Here is an 18,610-nt window from a genome sequence, read left to right on the forward strand (position 1 = left end):
CCACAGTCATCCCTGCAGTATCTCTGTATGACTGCACTGACACAATGCAGAAGGCCATTAGCAATCTGACAGTGTGCAAGGCCTGAGGACCATCTTCATTTAACTAAACAAACATAAAACAATCCTCTCTGATCAAATCTAAAATCTCAATTGATTGACCAATGGGGGGTTGTCTCAGAGTAATACTCACTTGTCTGGATTTTGGCAAGCGCCAAATCATTTCTTACAGTGCATTTTGGAGCAGTATAAATCCCTCCAGTTAGCTGCTGATATAATTGTCAAGTGCAGGGGAAGAATCATCTCCCTACTTATAATTAAACTTTAACTGTTAAAAAGACTTACCTAACTATAAACAGAGCCACCCCAACGTCATCTATGACAGCGTCACTATCCATCCCCATCACTGCCGTAATTCTCTGGGCAGCCCTCTGGCAAATCACTACTGACCTGATCCTTTCAGGACCCCATTACGACTAGCCCCGCACATGTCTCTGGGCAGGGCTGGCCAGAATCATATTGGGGAACGTAGTCCCTGATCCTTACTAGCAGTGCCACAGGTGTTACCACAGTCTGAAAGGTGAGGTGAGAGGCAGGCCATGACCCTATTCCTCTTCTGCATTTGTCCACAGACTGCTGGGTGTGGAGCAATGGAGCTTCTTCTCTGTGCGCAGAAGAAATGACTGCCCAAGCTCAAGGGCAACATGTGTGTGTCCCACCCTAAGGTGATGTGAATTGGCATAGCTCATCGACATCAACAGGGCCATGCTGCTTTATACCAGCTGAGGATCTGGCCCATAAGCAGAATCTCTCCCTATCCTATTCATTCCCCCCTTTGTTCTGCTGCCATCAACATTCTGTCTGCCCTTTCAGTCACTCATCCCTCTCCACAGACTTACTTTCCCTCCTCATTCATTCCATACCCACATTTATTATTGCACAACTCACTCTTTTACTTTCATTTTTCCTCCTAACTCATCCAGAATTCCTCCTGATAACTCCAATTGCTATGTGGCCTGTGCTCTCTGCAGGCCTGGGGCCATCCAGGGTGGGATCTTGCCCTTTGTGAAACTCCCATTTACTTCAGTGGGAGTTTTGCCCGAGTACAGATATGGCAAGAACATGCACTGTGGGTCAAATTCAGACGTAGTGTAAGTGTGCAAAACTCTATCAAAGTCAATAAAGTTCCACCTACTTGTGCCAAGTCTGGATTTGCCCCATTTGAGGTTGATGGCATTAGATCCATGTTTCCAACCCTTTCCAATCTGCCCTTCTGCAGCTTGGAATCATCAATTTTTGTTCAAGAGCAAGTGTAAAACAAAGGTGTTTATAATGGCATTCAAAATATAGTACACCTTCTAGTTAAGGTTGTCGACATGCTTTACAAACATACCTTATCAAGATTCACAATGGTTCTGTAAGGTAAATAAGTTCACTTGTACCAATTTTACAGATGGGGTGACCTGAAGCACAGAGTGGTCATTTGCCTGAGTCACAGCAAGTATTATTGATATTTTAGATGCAAATAAAACCCCCCACAAATCCTGATTCTCAATCCCCTGCTGTAATCCTCTCTGATATAAAAAAAAATACAGTAGAACCCTGTTTATCCAACTTTCCATTATCCGGCTCTCCATAATAACTGAACATCCAGTGCACACACGTCCAGAAGCAGGCGATCTTTTCTGTGGCCGCTAGACGGCACTGCAGCCTCGCACTTTCCCATTCTCCGGATTATCTGAATTTTTGATCATCTGATCTGGCCCCAGTCCCAATTGGATCTGATAAACAGGGCTCTACTGTATAGCCAGCAACCACTACAGTACATGTTTTTTCAAGTTTTGAAATGATGTCATTCTTATATTACAATGATCAAATAGCTTGAAATAGCAGATTCCCAAAGGACAAAATGTGACAGAAATCTGGTTCATATGTTTACTAAATGTTAAGTTTTACCCACTGAAAAAAGGAAGAAATAAACAACAAAACTAAAAAGATTTGTGGTTCTCAGCTGTTAATTAAAACAACTCAGTAAATATAAATACTACAGTATTTCCTGTGTGTAGCCTGCCTGCCCTGCCCCACCTCACTCATATGTAAAAACAGTCTCTTCTCAGGCCTCTCACAAACAACTTTGCAGAATCAACTCTGTCCTCTTATGGAATCAGCAGCTAAATTAAGGTGGAGATTACAGAGATATTTATCACATAACACCAGTACTGATCATTAAAGTATACAGTACATTTTATCCATAAGGCTTTCAAAGTCCTTTGCAAATTTGAAAAATGAAACTCTTGAGATAAATTCTGACTCCCATGTATGTCAATGAAAATCGTATTGGACAGCATATGGAAATATATACCAGGATTGCTTTGCCTGCCACTGAAGTGCAACCATCATCAGAGTGAAACAAAGTAAACACAATCAGTTTAAGACAGGAAATGCTTATCGTCAGCTATGAGGCATTTCTTTTTGGAGGCTGAGCATATCACCAGTAAAGGGTTCTGCCTTAGTCTTTGTCTCTTTCTGACTGAAATAATGTTCATGGGTGTAGTGCTGTTGCCTACAAGTTATATCCATTCAAGCAATCCACCAGTCTTAGACATTTGTAAGAACACATTTTTATAATACCTAAGTGTTGGGCCAAATTTGACCAACTACCATCCCTTTAAAGATACCCTTTCTTTTTTGCAGCCTAGTAAACTTGCCAAATTTCTGACCTCTGAAGGATTTTTTAAACCTTTTTAATAAGAAAACTAAAGCAGACATACATAAACAAAAGGACTCTCCATCAACTCTTGCCAGGAGCTTCCAAATTTACCAAACTTTAAAACTCAGATTCACCGTCCATATCCAATTCTTTAAGGGTCCAGGATGTGCAGATAATCCAGTTTGAAAGTGGCATCAGTATGATCAATGTGATAAGATGACTGAACAAGACCTCAATTACTCCTGAAAGTGATAGTTCACTTACCCTATAGTAATCAGTACTGTACACGTCTCTGGACATTCCAAAATCTCCAATCTTCACCAGCAAGTTCTCACCAACCAGGCAGTTCCGGGTGGCAAGATCGCGATGCACAAAGTGCTGTGATGCCAAGTAAACCATGCCGGATGCAATCTGCTGGGCAATATGCAACATCTGGGACTGGGTCAGCTCAGCTAGAAGGTTGCCTTCTGCCATCAGTACTGCATCTGGTCCATGTGCCCTGCATTGAGCACACAAAAATAAGGGCTCATGAAATAAGAAGTCACTTATAAACTTGAGTGACTGTGGAGTTGGCATTAGGAAATCTGAAAATGTAATAGTGGCTTATTTAAAGGTGATGGGCTAAATTCATGTGTGGTAGGAATGAATTTGTCTCAGTGTTTTTTTCCTTCCCTGTTTTTTCTTTCAGGGTGAGGAGGAGAGGTGGTTGAATATATTGCTCATGAAAGTAAGGAACTGGTAATAACATTACATCCCATCCTAATCTGCTATGCCCCTGCTGTTCCAGTAGAGGGGCCTTTCCTGGGCAAAGGCTGCCAGTTATTCTAACTGTATGGCAGCAGGAGAACATCAAAGACAGGATTTTTACTTAGGTCTCTAGAGGTGAAAGGCCACTGCAGTAACATCATTTTGCTTTCCTCTTTCTAAAGCCTAATATCCCCTTCCACAAGGAGATGGGGCATGTGTTTTTATTAATTATTATTATTATTATTTTATTTAAGGTGAGAGAGCTAATTTTACTCTGGGGAACACAAAAAGGAAATAAGAGGAATGATTTCAGATTTTCACACTTAATTTACCATCCACATGAAGTAGTTCCACCAATCCCAGGTGCCTTTTGTTGATTTTCCCATGGGTGGTGAATCACACCTGATGCACAGGGGACAGGTCAAAAAACTCATTCCAATTGGCACAGCCATGCCAGATCAGAAAGCTGGGTTTCTTTCACTGGTTCTAGGTTAGCTTTGAAGTACAGCAAATCCTTAACACAAACTGATCAGCCCATTCACATGAGAAATTACAAAGTTCTTTGGGGCAGGGATCATACCCTTGATAGTTCGTTGTGGCACAAGCAAATATACATATATATAATTTCTCTGTTGTAATTACTGACACTGTTTTAGGGTAAGCTTTACTAGCCATTCCCTAATAGTGAATTAAGGCAAGACTAAAGAGGTCAGTGGGCCCTGATCATCCCCCACCCTGATGTGCTTCAACATTCTGAATACCCTTCCTCCAATCTGTCCCATTATTTTATTCTACAGCAGCACCTTCCCTCCACATTTGTAGATTTGACCTTCCAAATGGGCCAACTCCTCCCTCACTTCTCTTTTTTTTAAAATAACCCTCTCTCACCCAGTGATTTGATTTCCCATAAACCCCATTCCTCACCCCCAAACAAATGCTCTGGATCAATATGGGTTATGTTTAGCCTTAATTCATCCTTGGAAGGAGGGTATAGGAGCTTGGTAAAGGTTTGCAAATTAATCAAAATCCCCAAGATCAAATTATGATACTACCTACCAGAAGTATGATATAAAAATTGCTGGGAGGGAGAAAAACTTCACAGGTGAAGTGATAGATCTGGGAGCTAAATGAAGGAAGGTTTGTCACATTCCTGGGACTGCAGCTGGCACTGCAGAAAAGCTAACTGTACATTATTTTGCCATGGAGCATGGACAGCTGTACAACTGGTGGTAGTTAAAGAAGTAAAGGCAGGATGTGAAATCCCAGGCTAAAACCCAAATGTGAATTCATAACGAAAAGTACGGTACATCCTCATCACACAGATTTTTAATAGCCCTCCTCATGAAGGAAGCTGCAAATCTTTACTAATTTAGAAAACTATTTGCCTTTCAACACATTTATTTTCTAATTAAACTTCTGCATTTTTTTAAATGTTCAACCCATCTTGCTTATCTTCCTAATTTTCCTTGTTAATCATGAAATCCTTATCTCCAGCAATGTACAGCTGTAAGAGACAGTAGCATAGACTCCACCTGATCTACATCATCCCTCCTACGCCACAGTGGTGCACACAGGGAAGCTTTTGACCTTCAGAATGCGGTCCTAGTCCTGAAACGCGACATTATGCTGCAGGAAGCAGCAATACTCAGTTTGGTCATACATTGGTTAAACTCTGGATTCAGTTTCCCCTGATGGCCTTGGGTGGCACTGCAGGGTAAGAAATAGATGCTCTTTTACAGACTGATTACAACTAACCTTTCATCTGCAGTACAAGCTGTCGCAAATGTGAGAGGAATGACAAATTTAAGTTCAGATTAACCAGATTATCCCAACGTAATCATTTTATGTTCTAAATACATCTTATTAATAAAAACCCACAATGTAGCACATATAGTATCTGCTAAACTGCATTACTTATGATATTTCAAAACCACAATGCAGGAGTTACAAAACAATATCTAATCAGAAAATACATAAACAAATACATAAATATTTCAAATGATGACTAATAAGCAGCTACAATTCCAGCTTGTTTTAATGTTGAAATTTTATAAACAGGCAGTCAAGACTGGCATCATTTTCAGAGTGGAGGTGGCATCAATGTCTCAAAAGAAGAGGTTATAGACAGGGTGGGGATAGGCAATGAAAGGCCATAAAAGTGAAGCAAGTAGCTTGCATATCTTCCCCAGAGAAAAAAATCCGCTTTATAGTTCATATAGCCAGTCTCTAACTGTGGAACAAAAGGCTCCCAAGGCACTTATACACTGGGGAAACCCTGTCAGATTTACCAGGTCTATCCCAACAGGGAAATGTGGGCAAGCTGCTGTGGTGGAAGGAGGCAGGGTGGTAGCAGTTTCTGTTATGGGACAGATTTTCAAAGGTATTTAGGTGCCTAAAGATGCAGACAGGCACCAAGTGGAATTTCAAAAGCACCTCTGTGCACCATTAGGAGCTCATCTGCATCTGCATCTTCACACACACCTAAATACCTTTGAAAATCTTGTCCTTGTGGGCCTAAATCGCATTACACTTAATGGACTAAATCACTTTTGAAAAGGGAACCTAGGATCCTAAGTCACTTAGAGAGAGACCTGGATGTTTTGATCGATTACAGGGTGACTATGAGTCACCAATGTGATCCAAACATGCATCTGGCAAGGCATTTCCAGTAGAGATACAGAGGTATTAATGTCATGGTACAAGACATTGGTAAAACCTCCTCTGGAATACTGCGTACAATTCTGGTCACCCATTTTCAAGAAAGATTCTTTTAAACTGTAACAGGTGCAGAGAAGAGCTATTAGGATGATCAGGAAAATGGAGAGCCCATCTTATGAGAGGAGACAGGAAGAGCTTGGCTTGTTTAGTCTAGCAAAACAAAGGCTGAGAAGGGATATGATTACTCTTATAAATACATCGGTGGTGGGAGGTAAACACCAGGAAGGGTGAAGAGCTATTTAACTTAAAGGTCAATGTTGGCACAAGAACAAATGGGTATAAACTGGGCATGAACAAATTCAGGCTGTAAATTAGAAGAAGGTTTCTAACCATCAGAGGAGTGAAATTCTGGAAGAGCCTCCCAATAGGAATTGTGAGGGCAAACAACTTAATTACTTTTAATAGAGAGGTAGACAAATTTATGAGTGGAATTGTATGATTGAGTTGCTTATGATGGCGGGTAGCAGGGCTCAACAATCCCAGGGCTCCCTTCTGGTTTATGTCTTACATTCCTAAAAGCTGATGCTTCATGGCTTAAACTGGTCACCTGACAGGGTCAGGAAGAGATTTCATTCACACCCTCTGCCCCCAATGTATTCTGGTATGTTTGCGGGGGGGGGGGGGTTATCTCCTTCCTCTGCAGCATCAGAGATGGTCACAGCTGGAGATGGGACACTGGATTGGAAGGGCCAGTCCTCTGAAGCAGCACAGAGCATTTTCTCAGGTGTTTGGTTGCCTGGTTCTTGCACCCATACTCAGCGTCTAACTGATTGCTATATGTGGTGTTGGGAAGGAATTTTCTCCGAGGTCAGACTGGAAGTGATCTTGAGGGTTTTCACCTTCCTCTGCAGCATGGAGTGTGGATCACTTGCTGGTATTAGCTGGGTATATTAATCAATTCCCTTTCATTGCAGAGGCCTTGGGCATCATTGCACCTCAGTCACACCTATTTTCTGCCTATGGCACGTAATAGTTTAGTCTCCTGGTGGTCCCTTATGGCCTTAAACTCTATAACTCTATACATTTGAAAGACAAAATATGCTTTCTTATGTCCCCACCCTTGCCCTCTCCCCCAGCCCCATACTTGATCATAGTGTAGTTAAGAATCAAAGGCAACAAAGAGCAACGGAATGAGCTTTTCCAATTTTGAAAAACTTAATCAAGCTTAGGGTGACCTTGCCAGTTAGGATGAGATTCTTGTTTCTTAAAAGGACATTCATATCTCATTTTGAAATATAGTTGCTGTTTATAAATTGGTAGATATGCAGAGAGTAGCAGCAGAATACAAAGTATGGTACTAAAATCACGTAAATGTTAAAAATGTTTATTATACTCTTCAAAATAAAAGAAATAGTTTGTTTATTGTAACTGAGTTTCACATTCTCAGTACTACCATCCTCTCCTAGGACCCAATTTAAACAGGTGTAAAGGCATTGAAGTCTTTAGGTCTGTATTTGAGTCATAATATCTATCCAGGAACACAAACATAAACAATAAATTCCAGAGATATGCTGAATGTGTGGATCTAGTTCTAGATTAGGTTTACACTGGGGTTTGAGGTTTGCATTTGAGTTTAAATCAGGGATAATTTTTAAGGTTTGATTTCTGATTCAACAGCACCAACTTTCTGTGCGCTGTTCTCATGAGATTTCAGGCCCAAGACGTAGAAATTTCATGAAAAAAAGCTGTTGCAAATGTCTATTATCTTGTAAGATTTCGCCTACATCCAGTGTGTAACACTTTAATCAAGAAACAAACCCAAACCCAATTCCTGGATCTAATCTGAAACAGAGCCATAAAATAGCTGTGGATTTTTGGAATAAACTTTCTTCTCTCTTGAAATTCTTGTAATTTTTTTCCATCTCAGATGTGGATCTGAGATTTCAGTTTTGGCTTATCTTTTATAAATTAAGAAATTACATGATGTGATTCTCTACCCTACACTATAAGTCACAAGTACAGTAAAGAGTGATTTTTTTGAAATGTACTACTGACTGTCTTTTGCTCCTTAGATCTTTTATGCTCCAATACGAGAGATTTATTTTTGGAGTTTCAAGTATTCTTTCTGTTGTTATTGCATTTTCCTCTCCCCTTTACTTGCCCCACCTAAAGTATTCCTTTGCAGAAGAAAACGTTGTTCAAATGCCTTTCTGCAGCAAAAGAAGCTGTGAGAAATGCTGTCAAAAATACTGTAAGTTTACAATAGAGATTGAAAAGGGGATGGGCTGCAAAATGCAGATCTGGATCCAAACTCCCCCAAAGTTCAGGGGTGTTTCCATCTAGGGTTTTCATTTGGGCCCAGCACTAGAGAAAAATAAGAAACACAAGATAAGTTGGATTTTGCCAAACTTCATTAGGCAAGCTTTGGATTTGCAAAACCAAAGATGATTTGGAATCAGATCCCATTTTAGCCAAGACCTCAAAGTTTTATAAACAAGCACCATCTGCAGAATTAGTCGTGGAAAACTATGGCCAAGGGAACTGGGATACAATTCATGTGGTACAATGTAAAAAAATGTAAAGAAATGATTTAAAGATACTTCTAAATAGGTAAAACACTTGATGAGGCAAGACATAAAATCAAAAAATGTGAACTAACTGGGTGTTTATCAGGTTTTCATTCTTAGGGTATGTCTACATTGCAAAGAAAACACAGCACTGAGAGCCTGTGTCAACTGACATGAGCTCAGGGGGCTTGGGCTGCAGGGCTAAAAATAGCATTGCAGAGGTTCTCACTTGGGTTCGAGCCCTGGCTCTGAGACACTTTCCCTCTCCCCAGGTTTCAGAAACACTGCCCACTATCACCTATGCAGAATGAAACACCTTCATGAATTTACCTGAGGAATTTATTCAGATCTCCATGCTTCATGTACTCAAAAACCATGATGAGTGGATCACCTTCCACGCACACGCCATAAAACTTCACAATGTGCTCATGCTGTAGGTTAGTCAGCAATTCTGCCTCTCGGTGGAAGTCTTTCCGAGCATTATCACTGGCATCTTTCAGTGTCTGGAGGAGAAATGGAAAGGGATATGTAAAACATAAAGAACGTGGTGGGGGCGGGGGGAGATGAGGGTGCAGTACTATGTCAGGGACAGAGAAAATACATTTTTGGTGTCACTAGTTATAAATATCAGATCTAGATCCAAGTAAAGTAGAGACCTGTGATTTTATAATATTTCCTCTGCTATATTTCATCACATATTTATTATTACAGTAGAACTTCAGAGTTATGAACACCAAAGTTACGAACTCACCAGTCAACCACTCACCTAATTTGGAACCGGAAGTACATAATCAGGAAGCAGCAGAAACCACAAAAAGAAAGCAAATATAGTACAGTACTGTGTTAAACATAAACTACTAAAAAAATAAAGGAAAAGTTTTAAAAACATGATTTGGCAAGGTAAGGAAACTGTTTCTGTGCTTGTTTCATTTAAATTAAGATAGTTAAAAGCAACATTTTTTTTCTGCATAATAAAGTTTTAAAGCTATATTAAATCAATGTTCAGTTGTAAAATTTTGAAAGATCATTGTGTTTTGTGCAGAGTTACAAACATTTCAGAGTTATGAACAACCTCCATTCCTGAGGTGTTTGTAACTCTGAAGTTCTACTGTATTAATTATTTCTATTGCAGTAACTTGTAGAAGCCCCAGTCATGGACCAGGACCCCATTGCTAGGTGCTGTACAAACACAAAACAAAAACACAGTCCCTGCCCCGAAGATCTTAGCAGCAGACAAAGGGCCTGAGTTTCTTTTGCTTTACATTAGTGTAAAACCCCAATCTGGAATTGGTGCCTGTGAGTATTGTAAGTTCTTTGAAGTAAGAACTGGTCCTCCTAAAATACTTAGCATAATTGTAGGTGTTTTAATTAATTGTTTTATTGTTGTTGTTATTGCTGTTTGGCATCAAAATTGAGTTAAGCATTTTGAAGACTTATAGGTGGTTATCTCTCTGCACAACAGCTTAAAAACTAAGGCCCCAATCAAAGATTCACTTTGAGTTCAATGCATATACTCGCATACTTAAAGTTAAGCAGAGACCAAATGTATTTCACTTAAAAAGAAGTGAAACGCTACTATAATAAGGACCAGATGGGCGGGCGATGTGGGATGGAAAGAGGAAGGCTGGACACCAGCCTGAAGGTTCTATGAAGTTGGGGGTTTTCTTCCCCATAAATCCCAGGATCTGCAGATTTTGGAGACCACTCCTCTATCTCCTCTATGACTCCACAGACATTTCTTACCTGAGAGGAGCATTTCTGAACCTCATTGTGTTTTCTGAGACAAGTGTCCCTCTCCCACAGATATTACCGGAAGAGGGTGATGTCACAGTTTCAGGGTAACTGCACCTGTATTTCCCCCTCTGTGGTCCCTCAAAGGCTCCCACTTAAAAGTTTCTGACTTCCCGCCGCCACTTCTCTTCAGTGGAGCCCCACATCTCACTCCCTTCTGACTAGGATTTTTAAGACTGCACAGCTCCCTGATCTACCTTGTGATAGCCCCAGCAAGCCAATCTGCCTAAAAGATCAATGCTTGCACTTTGTTTTCTCTTCATAGAGCTATGCACTATGTACTGCCAGCAGTTATAAATCACCACATACCTCCTTCTCAGCAAGCACATTTGTTCTTAAGGTGAAAGCATAACTGGGAAAGCATATCAAAACAATAAAAAAAACTACATGCATATTAAAAAGTTTAGCATAGATCACCCTAACGGCAGCATAGAGCTCTGGTAGGTGCTAGTCATTCAAACCCCACAATGGGGCTTTCCCTGGGGTTACAAGTTCATATCAGTGAACCAGATCACTGATCAGGAACCAGAAATGAAGGCCCCGAGTCAGTTTAAGATCAGGCTATTTATCCAAGAGTCCTTTCTTTGCCTGTTGGTCTCTGGAGAATCCTTTGAACCTTTCTGGAGGTGTAATAACCTGAGTGATTTGTCTTAATCATCCTCTACTGTTTTCACTAATGGAAGAGCTGTGTTAATTCTCCCTTCACGGAATGTATACAATCCCTGGCTCACAGTGATACACAAGCCATTCATTTACACTTAAGACAATATTGTCTCCCGAAGATATTGCAGATAGTTGCCCTATCTCTCACTGGTGCATTATGGATTTTAGCTGCTGCACTACCTACCCGTTATACAACATCATTATATGGAGCTAAGTCATCTAATAGCAACATAAACTCAGGTTCCATCTGCTGACACAGAACAGCCACATTATGGGACCAAGTTATAACACATTATTAGATTGTTCAGGACTTTAGAGTAGTACAGGAACAGAGCTAAGGTCCAATCTACAGCAAATAATGGAATTACAGGGGACAACTGCGTCACAATGTGGTTTTCTGTGATGATTTTATCTGTAATGTTGTTGGGCCCTCATTCAACTAATTGTTAATATAACAATAGAAAAATAATTCATTGTAAAAACAGTTTTTAAAAACAAGCAATTATGAGGATTAATTTAAAAAATAAAATTTGGGGAAAATATGTGCTTCCTCATCACACTGACAGCTTTGTTCTATCAAGATGGCATATTGTGTGTTTCAGAAACTATTTTTTATCTCCAAGAAGCTGCAAAATTATCCTATGATGGAACAGTTGCTATAGCAACTACACATTTTCCATCATGAATAATGGCCTAAAACCTGGGTCGACTGTTGAGAGTTTCTGCTACCATGGGGGTTGCTTGAACTTCTCCCCAACTTGCCCCTCATGTTTCCCCCTATGTAGCATGCACAATAACTTTACTGCATTAGAGAGAGCTGACACTTGTGCATGGAGATACTGGTGGTGAGCAAAAATTAATAAGCAAACAGAATTTACATACAAATCACACAGAATACTGCATTTGGCTGGTTCTCACTGTAGTGGGGAAACAGAAGAGTCTTAAAGAAATTGAGATAAAGATGTATTCATTATTAGTGACAAAGAGGCCAAATCTCTGCACGCAAAACTTCTCCTGAAGTCAACCGGGGAAGAAGGGATCTTTCCCCACAGACACCAGAACTGCTCCTTGGCTGTTGCAAAAGCCCCACATCTGCTGCACCCTGAATTGTCACAGATAAGAGTCTGTTCAGTCATGGATCCACTGTCATACTTTTCCCTTCCCCTAACCCAACCCAAGCCCTCGTTCATGAAACAGCTTGGAAATGGCTCTTCTGGGTCTATGTTCCATGGTGCACGGTGCAGAACCTGTTACAATGACTTCTGGTATCCTCCCCGATCCTGCATCACTATGCAGTGGAGCTGTAATGTATGCCCACAAAAGCAGGGGGAACAGTGGTTACCCATAAGCAAGGACTGGAGGGTTTGGCTATCATTATAATTATTATTACTATTAGTGTTATTAATAACAAAATTCTATAGATATTGTCCTTCACAGTGCACTGAGCTTTCACCATGAGATTCTTATCACTGTTAATTGGGTTCACCGTCCCTCCCTATGCCATGCAACAAGCTAAGTCGTGTATTTACTACAAAGTCTGGTTTGATTTAAAAACCTCTCTGAACTGGGGAGATCTGATGAACTGAAAATCCTCACATTTCTTTTGTGTTGTGTTTGTGGTTCTGTGTATTGTACAGGCAGAATTTCTCTAACTGGAAAAAAAATCTACAACCAAATTGCATCTATATGATTCAATCCTGATATCAGAAATAGCAGGCACTTGTGTCATAAAATCAGCTACTCCACTTACGTATGCATGGCTATGCAAGTGCAGCAGCTGGTTCTCTTAGGCTACATTTACACTATGAGCAAGGGGTGTGATTCCCCAGCTCATGTACACATACTTGTGCTAGCTTGTATAAATAGCAGGATAACCATGGTAGTGGCAGCAGAAACACAGCTTAGCCATTCCAAAAACAAACCCACCTGAATCTTAATGAGAGAGCGCACATGGACATGCACACAAACAGGGGAATCACACCAATAGCTCGCAGCCTAAAATATATGTGAGGTGCATCTGAGTTTCTGAGATCAGGATCAAGACTTAAACATCCAGCTGCTCAAAATAATATGAGGCACGTGTGCCCATTCCACCCCCGTGGGTTCAGGAGGACCAAGAAGCAGCTGCAGACTTGTGCTCCACAGGAATTCCCTCCATCTGACTCTAGTGGACTCAAGTGAATCCAAGCCTATGCTCATGGATCTATTCCCATGATAGTGGCTTATGGAGGGTACTGCAACCCTAAGTCTGCAGTACTGGTTTGGAGTGGCAATGTGGCATAGAGGGGGCATGTGACTATTCTTCCATCCACTCACCAAACCCACTGGAACTACCTTGCAGTGAATAGCCCGCCCATGTACAGAGGGCTCGTACAAGGCCTATGCACCACTTACATCTCACTTAAGTCTTTTGTGCATAGGATCTGGCACACAGAAAGAGTTCCTGTACACAGTGCACTGTCCAAAAAACCAAGGGTCAAAATATATGAAACCTAACTGGTTCAAAAAATAGTATTATTTTCAACAGAAAAAGCATGGATATTTGGATGTGTATATGATTTTATCTACAACCAGATTTTTCTGAATCTCTGAGCTCTGAAATCATTTGCTGAATCAATATCAAACTTTAAAATATTTGTCCACCCACAAGGAAAGTGCTGTGTTTTGAGTCAGACCCAATTCCTTCTATAAGGCACAATAACAGCTATTTCTTAACATGCATGCACAATGCTGTTATGGTTGCCCAGCAACCAGCAGAAGGCATGTCAAAGATCCAGAGGAGCCTCCCATGAATGAAAAGAAACTGTGACAACAATTTCACATAGGTGAGAAGATGCTCACCCCTGGGCCAACTTGCTCAGTTTCTTTGCTGCCTAAATCCTCCAGAGATAGACATATTTGTCACCAAATATGCACTTCAATTATGATGGTAGAAGCTTTTTTCATGGGAACATTTTTAGTTTGTTCTCAGTCCCAAGGGGGTTTTCTTAGGTTTACTGGTGTGAAATCCTTCTAAATTATCCACAACTCTGAAAGGTAGAAATACCATAATTGTACTTTGAACCTTGCCTCAAGATACATTTCCCTCAGAGCCCAATCCTGCTCCCACTTAAATCAATGGGAGTTCTACCATTGACCTCAGTGGGAGCAGGACCTTGCTCTATCATATGTACAGAAGTAAAGGGGTCACTCTAATAGGAACACGGGAATTGCCATACTGGGTGAAAACTTTGGTCCCCCAATCCAACATTTTCTTTGACAGCAGGCAGTTTTGGATAATTCAGATAAAGGAGTAAAAACGCCCAAATGGGTAATTAGGGAATAGCCTGCCCAAAAAAGAAATTTCTTCCTCATCGATTCAGTTAGATGGTAGCTTATGCCATGGAATATGGGGCTTAGATTCTTTCCTTGGTTATCAGTCAGATGGCTAATAAGCACTACCCTAAGTATAGATTGTGATAAGGCCTTGTACCAGTCCTGGTGCTGTGAACTGACAGAATTGTGTCCGTTAATCCATGGAGACACCTGTCCCTCAAAGTCTTGGGTACTCTTCATTGTAAGCTGCAGTGAGAAAGAGCAGCAAAGAAGGGAGTGGGCAGGCAGCATTTAAACAACACCTGAAGTGACTCCCTTTTGGGCTCCATTCGTTCAGGATTGACAAAGAGAGTAAGAGAATGGAAAGGTGCTGATTACGACACTGCACTGCTAAGTGAGTGAAAAGAGAGGAAGTGTGGATTTATTAATCAATTGGTCAGAAAACAATCTCACCTCTTCCACAAAACAATGAATGAAAAGTGTTATATAAGAGCTATGCATTGTTGTTATTATTCACTTATCCTAAAGTTGTAATCTCTAACCCCTCACTTCCTCCCTGCCTCTGATATATCCTTTCAGGGCTACATTTTCTTTTTTTCCATCCATTTTATTAAACTACTGCAAAGACCTGCAAGCTTCCATAGACCTGTGAGCTTAACAAACTCAGAGAATGTTTGCAAGAAATTATTCATTTGACAAATCTAGCCTCCTTTCCTGCTTCCACATTGCAAGTTACTCAAATCTATTTGTTGTTTACATTTACATGAAGAAGATCTGCTGGGATGTTTTACTCTATGGACGGATCGTGAATATTCAAAATTTGCACATAGTTGTTCCATTGTGAATGGTCAGATGGGTCATGTGGTATTGTTTCTGTTCCCTAACTCACGGCTCAGATCTGCAAAAACTTACGTTCATGAATAGTCCCATTGACTTTAATGGGGCTTTTACTTTTCACATTCAGAACCTTGTGTGTTTTGGTAGGACAACAGTGGGGGTATGAGGAAAGGAACTGCTTTTTTCACAAGATGCCCCCAGCAGACTCCAAAATTTGGAGTGGAAATTAGTGAGGATTAGTTTCAGATTAGCAGCCGTGTTAGTCTGTATTTGCAAAAAGAAAAGGAGTACTTGTGGCACCTTAGAGACTAACAAATTTGTTAGTCTCTAAGGTGCCACAAGTACTCCTTTTCTTTTAGTGAGGATTAGTTAACTATGTTTTCTATTGTACATCCACAGTTGGGATTGGGAACCATCCTCAGGAGCTCCGCTGCTTTGCAGGAGAGTGCCTGTGGAGTAGCCTAGCTACTGTACAGATGCCCCAAAATCAGTGGGGATTCCCCTTATTTCCCTCTGGAGCACGGGACTCTGCACAGTTCGCTCCTTTCTGTGATGATGATAAACTCTTCCTCCCCTCTAAGGGGAGAATAATTCCAGATATCAGCGACTTCATAGTTATTGATGTTTTTTCCTTAGTTTTCCTCCTCCCATTGGTTTTTCTTGGAAAGGGCAGAATGGAGACCTATAACCAAGAATTCCCCTTCCAGTATTGAAATGCAGTCACTTCTGAATTTCAACATAGCAGCGGCTTAAGAGCACACCATAATTCTACCCAAAAGTTTAGGCCAGGAAGTGATATTGTAAAAATTTGGCAGTTGACTAAGAACCACATGAACCTTTGTGAATAGCTCTTTGTTGACTAGCACTTACATGTGTAACCTAGTCATGTAGCTAGTTATAGTATAGGGTCTTTTTAGACATACGAACATGAGTCCCCATGTATTTTTAATGACACTTCTGCCATTATTTTTCACTCCTCATATTTCAGATAGATCATAAAAGATTTTGCCTCATTGTGACACTGTCATTTCCCCCCGCTTTTCTTTATGAAACTCAGCTCTCATTTTATAACCCACAGCAAGATCAAATATCATATTCTCTTGACATTCCATCAGCCTTGTGAGTCCTTGCACATATATCACAGGAGTTACACTGGGCTTACTGAACAGGCAAACAGGATCATTTACAAAAAAAACAGCGTTAGTTGAAACCATGAATTAACAATGGAAATCCTAGACTCTCTTACCTTCACCGCCACCAAGATCTTGTCCTGCTCTGGAGAGAGGTTATAGCACTCGGCCAAGAAGACTTTCCCAAAGGCTCCTTCTCCCAGCTCTCTTTTTAGAACAATATTGTGTCGTTTGATGTGCTGAACAACTGTAAAGAGAACATAAAATGCATGTTAGAAGTGAATTTGGGGGAAAGAGTGGGAGGGTGCCCAGATGCATATGTACACTATGGAGGGTGAGGGTTTTCCTGTACAGTACTGTGCATATAGTGGAAAGAATGCCATAGATGTCATTAGAGTTCAGCCAGATCACTGTAAGAAATGTGTGTTAATATATTTATAGAGAGGGTACAGTTTATTTGCTTTACAAGACATGACACTGTGACCCTGGCAGTCATCAGGAGAGGGGTGATCATCAGTAGACTTGGATGACCTCTCTGAATATGAGAGTGAATATTGCTTTTCCACAAGTAAAAACAAAGGGAAAAAATGCAGGAAGTAGACCAAGCTTCTCTCATGCCAGTTCCATTTTTATTTCTCTAACAGCAGCTAATCCTTTTCATTCAGCTCCAAAGAAAAATCTGGGGAGGAGGGAGAGAGAGGAAACAAAATAAAGCATTCACATAATCCAAAAAGATAAAGTATGCCCTCTTTTAATTAAATCCAATCTACTCCATGGCTCTCTGCTTATCGCTTGTTCATCTTAAATTAAACTGCCACTTGTTCTGTCTGTTTCAGGCTACAGCTGGGATAAGGCAGATATTTCATTCTCACAAATATGATTTACACTGTTGCTTGAAGGTAAAAGAAAAAAATAACACAAGATGGACCAAGGTTTTAGTCAATGTTGCTGATAGAACCTTTCAAATATCTGCTGAAAGAACTCACTACTAATGGACCAATTCATACAGCCCTTAAGCATATTTTTTTACTCTTTCCTTTTGAACACAAACTTTAATTAAATAATTTAATATTTAAAAATACTGGACCAGATTTACTGGTATACTCTGGCAACTTTGCACTGTGCTAGCTACATAAAGCAGCTGAAAGCCCAGTTTAACTGGTCAATTAAGTTGCGTTTCCAGCTGCTTTTTGTTGCTGGAGTGGCACAAAGCAGCCAAAGTGTGCTGGTGAATTAATTTGCCCCATTTATTTGGTTTCACAGACATTGAAATTCACCCCTGTGTGGACAATCAAGACAAAGCCTATACACCACTTCAGTCCTAATTATGACCTGAAAAGTAAATGGGACCTAAGTGGTGCATACCTCTTGCAGGCTGTTTGCATAGCGGTGAATCTCACCTAAACTGTACATGTAATTGCACCAAGTTTGTTGAATCAATACACAGGAAAGCTACAGTGAGCTTTGGATAATTTAAGTTTACAGACCAATCTCTGACCCAGTGCCCACCCATTCAGATGTTATAGAATGTGAGCAAGGTTCTCTCGAAAACAACCTATCTACATAGCCATAGGCTGCTCAGGGACGTGCTCCGATTGATACTAGTGAAAAAACCCACCTGCCCCTGTTCTTCCTCAGTGTTAGAACACAAGGAGAAAGCAGCCACAGCATGAGGGGAAATGGACATATATGCCACATACAGCAGATGTTGACCCCTGCATACTGCATACAAATATTGTATTCATATTTCAATTTGATGCTGAAATAATCCAGCACAGAGCCCCAGGGCCACCTGTGCCTCCTCTGAGGCTTGTCTGCCAGAGATAAGAGCAAGCCTGTGACAAGTGTCTCCATGAGTGCTGGCTGCAACTCAGTAGGAAGCAAGAGAAGGAGCTCACAGTGGGGAAAAGAGCCTGTGATACTCATGCCCTGGCACTTCAAAAATCCCAACTCCCCATATATAAGGCAAGGAATGCAGGGAACTCATGACTACTCCTGCCCCACCACCAATAGGTTCCTACAAGCCAGTGGTGTCCAACCTTTTCTGCTTGAGCGCCAAATATGTTATTTCATAAAGGTCAGGGGCCCCCAATTAAGATTTTAGGACATATTCTGTGGCATGCTCCACTCCATTTGTGGTGCAAAGGGAAGAGAAGCCACTTACAAGTCCCCTGATGGGGATTCCCTCAGTATGG

General features: G+C 40.8%; 1 protein-coding gene across 2 annotated transcripts in view; it reads right to left on the reverse strand.

Annotated features, from left to right (window-relative positions):
• The window catches only part of NTRK2 (neurotrophic receptor tyrosine kinase 2), a 290,683-nt gene that overhangs the window by 56,393 nt on the left and 215,680 nt on the right, over window positions 1-18,610 (reverse strand). For both annotated transcript variants that reach the window (XM_038402301.2, XM_038402302.2), the window contains exons 14-16: window positions 16,532-16,662; window positions 9,010-9,182; window positions 2,972-3,206 (exon numbers count right to left, since the gene is read on the reverse strand). In XM_038402301.2, the coding sequence (XP_038258229.1) occupies window positions 2,972-3,206; window positions 9,010-9,182; window positions 16,532-16,662 (539 nt within the window). The remainder of the gene's footprint in view (window positions 1-2,971; window positions 3,207-9,009; window positions 9,183-16,531; window positions 16,663-18,610) is intronic.

The sequence above is a fragment of the Dermochelys coriacea genome, chromosome 5, assembly GCF_009764565.3.
Source record: "Dermochelys coriacea isolate rDerCor1 chromosome 5, rDerCor1.pri.v4, whole genome shotgun sequence".
Classification (NCBI taxonomy): Eukaryota; Metazoa; Chordata; order Testudines; family Dermochelyidae; genus Dermochelys; species Dermochelys coriacea.